Genomic DNA, 8,056 nt, shown 5'->3' on the forward strand with positions numbered 1-8,056 from the left:
CTGCGTGGTGCGCAACAAATTCGTAAAAAATTATTGGTACCCCATACTTTTCAAAAATCTACTAGGAAAATTGAGCTGGGCACGACGATGCCTGATACCATATGCCCGATGCCAAGTGCAAGGTGATGCCAGGTGCGTGGTGCATGACAAATTTGTAAGAAATTTTTCACTTCAAAATGTTCCAGAAAGTTGTTCCAAATATTCTAGGTAAATTAGGTATAGTTTCCTCTGTCGTGGATATGGTGATTCGCCTATAAAAGGAGAAGCTTGGTGTTAGCAAATTCATTTTCAGCTCAGTAGTGATTCTAGTAGTGTCGCGTTATGGAAAGTTCACGCTTTACTAAGGACCAGATGGAGAAACTGGTCCAAATTATGGAGCAAAATCCCGAAGTAGCGAAAGGGATTTGCTCCAATCCGTCTGCGTTCTGGGGAGAAGTCTGCAAAGAGTTAAATCCGTTGGGCCCTTCAAAAGATAAAACAGGATGGAGAAAGGTAAGAATTGTCCTTAAGTTTAAGTAATCTTTAGTTTAATTCTTTCTTAACAAAATACTATTGATACTTTTGTATTTCAGGCATGGGCCGACAAAAAATCCAACGTTAAGAAAAAGTACACTCAGATGGTACAAGAACGGAATAAAACCGGAGGTGGTATCGCGGCATCTTGTACTTTTACCGACATTGAGGAAAGAATCCTTAATGTAACCAATATTAAAACCAATGCGGAAGGTGTAGAGGATACCATTTGCATTGGAGTTCCAGTGGGACATCAGAAAGGCGATCAGCAGCTGGCACAGGATTTTCATCTAGAGGAGCTTCCACCTCGTCAAGATCTTCAGCATCAAAATCAACCAATCATCTCTTCAGCAGAAGAGGAGCTTCAGCATCAAAATCAAGAAGGGTCACAAGCAGAAGACAACCAGCAGAAAGTTCAGCGTCCATCAGTACCAAAGAGTAAGACTAACTTTCAAGAAGTTATTGTGAACCAAAACGCTGAAATCGTAAACCAACTCACAGAACTAGTTGGTGCCATTAAAATGTTTGTAGAAGGTAGCTTGAATTTTCAGCAGGAAATATTAAGTCACTTGAAAAAAAATAATTAAATAGTTAGTAAGTAGTAGTTAGTAATAAATGAAAAGGAATTAAATGGAATTATGTACTCAATAGAAATAAAAAAGTGATGGTTTGTTACAAATGGTGTGTTTTTAATACTAAAAGTATAAAATTATTTTACTCATCATCAGGAATACCATTCAATATGCACAAATTGTGTAACGCAACACACACATTAACTATGCGAGCACATTTTGATGGACTATAATGTAGTTGTCTCTCCCCGTTTATGCATCGGAATCTGCCTTTCAACATTCCGAAAGTTTTTTCGATTATTACACGACCTTTAGCGTGATTTGTATTAAATACAGAATGTTCTGAGTTTGACTCAGCATTTCCGTACGGTTTTATCAACCAGGGTTTCGCTGGATAAGCAGAATCGCCTAGAAGCATGATATTGAATTAATTATTTATAAACGTGGCAATATCGTTTTACTAACCAAGTAGTTTAGAAAGCCTTTCGCCATTTCTCCACTGGGCGTCAAAATAATCCATAGCAGGACTGGAATTCAAAATAAAGGCATCGTGGTTTGATCCACCATAACGTGCGTTTACATAGCGGATTATGCTGTTGTTGTCACAAATCTGTAATAAATTTAAGTTGTAATAAATATACATTGTTTGTACCGTGATATTTGATTAAACAAAACCTACCATTAAAGCATTGAGGCTGTAAAACCCCTTTCTATTAAAGTACATGACTGGATTTTCCTTTGGAGCAACGATTCTAATGTGTGTGCCGTCCACAGCCATCGTTATCCCAGGAATACCCGACTTATCATAGAAAAATCTACGAGCCTCTTCCTTTTCCCTGACACTCATTTCCAGGGTGATATATGGTTTGAGATGCTGCTCCAACGTCCGTAATGTTTCGTTCAACGTTTCGGAAAATGTAGATTGAGCCATCGGCACGGTGAAATCATTTCCCACTCCAAGTTGATACGACCCCTGGGCTAAAAACTTTAGCGTTGCTGCAAGCTTTTCGCTTACAGAAAGTCCCCGAGGGTGGTGTGGACCGATGTGGGGTGCAATTTTGTCTCGGATTTGAATGAACAGCTTCTTGCTGATACGGAAATTTTTCCTAAAACTGAATTTTGACAATTATTATTCATCAACAGATTTTTCTTTGCAGTGTTTGTCACTTACGCTATCTCCGACAAATGCAAAGGATTAATTTCCTTCCGTAATTTCCTACGATGTTTCGCCAGGTCGATTGCATCCGCTTCAACATCGTTTATAAAAAACGTCGAAGAAATCATGTATAATTTCGATTTCAATCAATTTTTGACTCACATCATATCAATTGATTCACTTGATTATACAAAACACAGCAGCGTTGCGTGATACCACAAACGTAAACAACATCGATCTGACAGCTCGCTTGCTGCTCGACTTTACGAACGCCCATAGTTCATCGATCGAAACAGAAACCCCGTTGCCGATAGCTATTTCGAGTAGATTTAGATTTCGTTCGACTAATTCTTTTGATCGAAATCGTCTCGATCGATTCGTTCGCGATACCAGCCATTATACCATTGTCTTTATAGAAATTTTTCAGTTTTTCACTAGAATATTCTCCTCCTCCATCGGATCTTACTACTTTGGGATTTTTAATTAATTGTACGTACTCCATAATCTTTTCCGGAACGTCTGATTTCTTTTTCAACAAGTAAACCATTAGATATCTACTATAATCATCAATAATGGTCATAAAATATTTGTTTCCGCTTGGAGTATCAATTGGCATAGGGCCACACACATCAGTATGTACCAGCTCTAATATTTTTGTCGAACGTTTTTCTGCAAATTTAGGTATATTTCATATTTCATATTTCATTTATTTTACAATGTTTGCCACGCGGGCTATACAAGGTTTCTTAAGTCTATAGTTAAACTTAACATCAAGACAAATCACGAGAGGAGGAGAGGGATAGATTACACCAGAGAGCTGTTAAGACGCGAACGAAAGGAGGGGATGGAGACGTTGTAGTCAAACAGGTGGCTAACACTATTGAAGGAAGACATGGCGCGGATAAAAGGATCATTCTGGGAGAAACGCGTACGGCGCGTGGGAATAAGGAGAGGAGGCCTTTCCCGAAGGTTATGAGAAGGGACATATAGAGGGATATGAGAGAGGAGTTCCGGAGCGTCAGTGGAGTGTAGGAGAAGTTGGGCGATGAAAATAGCCTGAGCGTTCCGGTGGCGAGTCTGAATCGTGGATAGCCCCAACAATTGACACCGCGACTCGTAAGGCGGGAGGGAGGAGGCATTGTAGCCGAGAAGACGCCTCACCGCCAGGCGCGTGAAGCGTCTTTGAACCCCCTCCAACCTTCCCAAGGCGGTGACACCTGTTGGGGTCCATACCACGGAAGCATACTCGAGGATCGGTCTGACCCAGCAGCAGTAAAGCGCCATCAAGCAGCGCGGGTCCCGCACCTCCGATGCCATGCGAGAAATAAGCCCCAACATACGGTTGGCCTTGGATACCACCTTGTCGATCTGCACACAGAAGGACAAGGCGGCGTCAAGCCACACCCCCAGGTCCTCGACAACCGACACCCGCGACAAAGCAACGCTACTAATACAGTAGTCGTAGTGGGTCACCCCAGCGGAGCGACTGAAGGATATGACACAACACTTGGGTGTGCAGAGAGTCAATCCATTCGCGGAACACCAGTCGGAGAAGCGTTGGAGGGATTCTTGAAGGAGTAAGAAGTCGGAAGGAGAGGATATGGGGCGGAATAATTTGACATCGTCAGCATACAGTAAGTGCCCGTTAGGGGGCAGTACACTGACACAGTCATTAAGGAACAGAGAGAACAGGAGAGGGCTAAGGATGCTACCCTGCGGAACACCCGATACACCGAAGTACGGATCCGAGAGAACCCCCCTCACCCGCACAGAGTAAGATCGGCCGCTAAGGAACGATCTGATCCAGGAGTAAAGAGGCCCCCCAACCCCAACCGCTCGAGTTTAGCCAGCAGCAAGTCATGCGGTAGGCTGTCAAATGCGGCCTTCAGATCGGTGTAAATGACGTCAACCTGACGCCCAGAGTCCAGATTGGGGTAAACCACGGACAGTAAGGTCATCAAATTGGTCACGGTCGAGCGGTGAGGCATGAAACCGTGTTGATTCGGAGAAATATACGGGCGCACGCAGGGGAGGATGGAGGAGTGTAGGATGGATTCGAGGACTTTGGAAGAGGCACAGAGGAGGGAGACGCCTCGATAGTTGGCGAGGGATGAGCAGCATCCTTTCTTGTGGATCGGTACAACCCAGGCCGATTTCCACAGCCCAGGAACCTCTCCTTTGGGGAGGCTGCGCGAAAAAAGACGCGCCAGGATAGGAGCTAGGGAAGCCTCGCAACCGCGTAAAACAGACGCAGGAATGCCGTCAGGGCCAGGAGAGAAGGACGGCTTTAACCTAGCTAGTGCACCACAAACATCACCCTCGCTGATCTCCACCAGGTCGCAAGTGAGGACGTCAAGGGGGGTATGAGCAAGGCCCGCGGTGCCAGGGGCAGCCGACTGAGCCGGGTCAACGAAAACGCTCGAGAAGTGCTTTGCGAAAAGTTGGCAGACGCCATGAGGAGTGGAAGCGGTCTCTCCATTGAGAGACATGGAATGGGGAATGCGGGAGGAACCGCGCCGGGCGTTCATCAATCGCCAAAAAGATCTTGGATTAGTAGACAGTCGAGACTGAATACGTAGAACGTGTGCCTGGTATCGAGCCCGATTGTAGCCTCTGTAGGCAGAGGCTGCGAGCTTATAGATATGCCTCCAGAAAGGAGAGCGATACCGACCATACATACGAATTTCGCGTTTCATGTCTGCCTTCAACACACGGAGATGCCTGTCTGACCAAACGGGGTTAGGAGGAGGGCGAGCAGGAGGACAACATGAGGGGAACATTGAACATAATACATTAGTGAACTTAAGACTAGCTGCGTTACACGAATCCTCCATATCTAGCACCGACCAGTCGTATTCGGCAATTAATCTAGTTAGCTTCACATAGTCCATTTTTTTTAAGTTTAACCTCTGCTGCCGCGACGTGTCTCTAACACCCTCCGGGGGCTGATCCCTCGAAACCATAATCGTCAGGGTGAGCTCGAGAGGAGTATGGTAATGATCAGCAGGCACAAGCGGTAGCGGCGCAATGGATACCTGTGAGCACGAATCAAGTGCGGCAGAATTTATGAAGACTAGATCAAGCTGCCGATTAAGCGAGTTGACGACCCCTGATATCTGACACATATCATTAAGCGCCATGCCATCGGCGAAGGAGATGGCAGCCAAAGGAACTCCCGTAGTGTGAGCTGGGACGAAGTAATAAGGCGACGCTGGGGGTTCAGGGCGCCACGACAATCCGGGAAGATTGAAGTCCCCGAAGAGCATTACTTCGTCTCCGGGTCCCATCCGCTCCGATATACAAGAAACACTCTCCAACACATCTTCCAGAAATGGCAACGATGAGCTACGATCCGGGGGCACGTAGCACACACCGATGTAGATCGAGGACTGTACACATTGCACACGAATCCACATGAGCTCCAACGACAGGAATGTGTGCGGCATACGGGACGACACCAGCTGCAGCTGAGAACTGAGCAGGAGCGTGCGATACGGCGAGCGTGCAGGTGTGAACAGGAGCAGGAACGATGGAAGTCGTAGTGATTACGACAGTTGGGGCAATGCCGGCAGACGAGTGGACGGCATCGAGTGGCGTGTGGACCCCAAGCTATGCGCCTGTGCTAAACGGAGATGCAGGACTATCAGCCAACCGGCCGTCTTTACGCATCTGCTTTCTGGGAGAGGCCGGTGTACGCGGCAGAACCGCCATCAAATCAGCCGGTGGTGTGGTAAGCGTCAAATCCTCATCCGGAGTGCAAACCGGGGTCCGTACGCTAGGCACGTGCCGCGTCCTATCATCAATAAACTCACGGAAAATCAACGCAGGCGGCCAAGTGCTCGGTGACAGGGCAACACTCTGCATAGATGCAGGCAGCCCAACTTTGAAAGACACAAAGTTGAGGGTGTTGCAGTCGGTGTCACGTTTCACCAGTTTGCGCACAATTACATCCTCTTCATTGAGGGAGAGGCGGCTGCAGGCCATGGCGGAGATTTCCTCTTCAGTAACAGACGGTACCAGCCGGGTGATGAAGAGCCAGAATTTCGGTGAATTTATTGGGATGCATTTAGGATCTTGTGCATCAGGTGCTCCCGTGCCGTGGCGGAGAGGAGGCGGTGATGACAGATGATCAGCAGTGGCGGTGTTTATGTGCGTAGGACGCCCGGATGCTTTTTGTGATGGTGCCAGTGAGATGTGATCGATAATTCCGTTATTCGAGCCAGTAACTTTCGGAGCTCCTGAAGTGAGCAGTGATGGGGCAGCCGTGAGGACGCTGCCCGAAGTGAGTGAGAGCATATCTACTCTCATATCGGCCACTGAGAGCGTCAGTTTGTTTATGGCGTCCTCAACCATTTCTAGGCGGCTGGACGCGGGAACCTTTCTTTGGGCCAGCCGATCTTTGAAAGGTGGTAAGCACGCCTGGCACAGCCAAAACACTCCTGCTTCCTTGGCAAGCTCCTTGATCACCGAACAAGATAGGCCCGTGCATTTGCGGTGAAAACTCCCCTCGCAGTCCCCAGAACACAGCACTGGGTCGGCATCAATTTCTAGGGAGCACAAACGGCAGGGCATCTTGAACGTACAGCACAGCCAAAAGGCACAGGGCAACAGGAAATACGCGTTCAGACGAAAAATACAGCACACAAATTCGCGTAGCTCGGAAGTGTAGCTCGGTAAATACGCGAAGATCACGCCGACGAAGATAAACGAAAAACGAGGGACAGTGCCGGGAAGAAAGTGGCCCAAGCAGCGCGGAGGATAAGGAGCGTCCGACCGACTTGACAGCTGACTGGTGACTATAGCTGTTCTGGGTAATTTTCCTGCTAGACAAGTTTCGCAAGTGAGAGTTTCTTTGCATGGTTTTAGCTCGGCACCAGTTGCTAAATTGTTTTTGAATAAGAGTTCTATTGCTGAGATATCTCTATGACCAAAACGTTTGTGCCACAGGTGTTTGCACGAATTATCATGGGACACTTTGTTTACACATTCCTTAGGTTGCTGTATATAGAGGTTACCGGTTAGTTTTCCTCGCATAACTATTTGTTTGTCCTTTTCGATCGTGCAATTATCATTAACAAAATGCACTTTGTAACCATCTTGACACAGTTTTGGGACCGACAAAAGATTGCTATTTAGCGCAGGAACGTATAGCACATTGTTCACAATAGTATCTGTGTCTACCCCAACCGTTTTGCACTGTCCGTACCCTTTCGATCTTATTGTTTTTCCGTCAGCCAATGTTATTTCTATTGCGTCTTCTTTATTGTGCCATTGAATTGAAATAAAGTAACGTATGTCTTTACACATGTGCCCGGTAGCACCACTATCGATTACCCACCTTTCTCCGAAATCCGTAAGCGACAGATTAGCACGTTCACGATGCACGTTTCTATTTTGCTTCCACTTAAAGCAATCACGACGATAGTGCCCCGGCTTATGGCAATGGTAGCACACTGGCGCTTCCTTCTCCTTCGTTGATTGCTGTACTTTTAGAGCTTTGTCTTTCTCCGTTACTGCCGCTTCCACTTCCACTAGCTCCTGTCTTCGACGAAATTCCTCTCGGAGTTTGTTCATCGCATACTCTGAGGTAAGTTGCGTATCCGGTCTGTTTTCCAAGGCCACGAAAAAGTTTCCGTATGATGGTGGCAAGCTAGATAGAATCATAGCCATAAAAATTTTGTCATTCAGGCCTTCGTCCATAAGTTGCAACTGGGTGTGCAACCGCAACATTTCGCCAAGATGTTCCGGGAGGTTGCCTCCCTCCTGCAATCGCATGGAGCATATTCTTCTCAGAATCTGCAGGATGGATGGTAGC

The 8,056-nt window shown here is 46.8% G+C and overlaps 2 protein-coding genes across 2 annotated transcripts; one reads left to right on the forward strand and one right to left on the reverse strand.

Moving 5' to 3' along the window:
- The first annotated feature begins 321 nt into the window (after window positions 1–321).
- On the forward strand, window positions 322–1,020 carry LOC131269381 (uncharacterized). The gene is made up of 3 exons (XM_058271728.1): window positions 322–492; window positions 573–941; window positions 1,015–1,020. The coding sequence occupies exons 1-3, from the start codon at window positions 322–324 to the stop codon at window positions 1,018–1,020; spliced, it is 546 nt and encodes a 181-aa protein (XP_058127711.1).
- A 525-nt stretch (window positions 1,021–1,545) lies between these two features.
- LOC131269382 (putative nuclease HARBI1) lies at window positions 1,546–2,369 on the reverse strand. Its single transcript, XM_058271730.1, has 3 exons — window positions 2,257–2,369; window positions 1,765–2,197; window positions 1,546–1,695 (listed from the first exon to the last, which is right to left on the reverse strand). Exons 1-3 carry the CDS (start codon window positions 2,367–2,369, stop codon window positions 1,546–1,548), a joined length of 696 nt encoding a protein of 231 aa, XP_058127713.1.
- Between the last annotated feature and the right edge of the window lie 5,687 nt (window positions 2,370–8,056).

Source organism: Anopheles coustani, chromosome X, assembly GCF_943734705.1.
Source record: "Anopheles coustani chromosome X, idAnoCousDA_361_x.2, whole genome shotgun sequence".
Lineage (NCBI taxonomy): Eukaryota > Metazoa > Arthropoda > Insecta > Diptera > Culicidae > Anopheles > Anopheles coustani.

What these genes read in the sequence shown, in the direction of transcription:
- LOC131269381 (XM_058271728.1), top strand. Translation starts at nt 322, where the DNA reads ATGGAAAGTTCACGCTTTACTAAGGACCAGATGGAGAAACTGGTCCAA. An exon ending in ATAAAACAGGATGGAGAAAG is followed by an intron (nt 493 to 572) that starts GTAAGAATTGTC and finishes TTTGTATTTCAG; the next exon opens with GCATGGGCCGACAAAAAATC.
- LOC131269382 (XM_058271730.1), bottom strand. Translation starts at nt 2,369, where the DNA reads ATGATTTCTTCGACGTTTTTTATAAACGATGTTGAAGCGGATGCAATC. An exon ending in TTGCATTTGTCGGAGATAGC is followed by an intron (nt 2,198 to 2,256) that starts GTAAGTGACAAA and finishes GTCAAAATTCAG; the next exon opens with TTTTAGGAAAAATTTCCGTA. An exon ending in ACAGCCTCAATGCTTTAATG is followed by an intron (nt 1,696 to 1,764) that starts GTAGGTTTTGTT and finishes AATTTATTACAG; the next exon opens with ATTTGTGACAACAACAGCAT.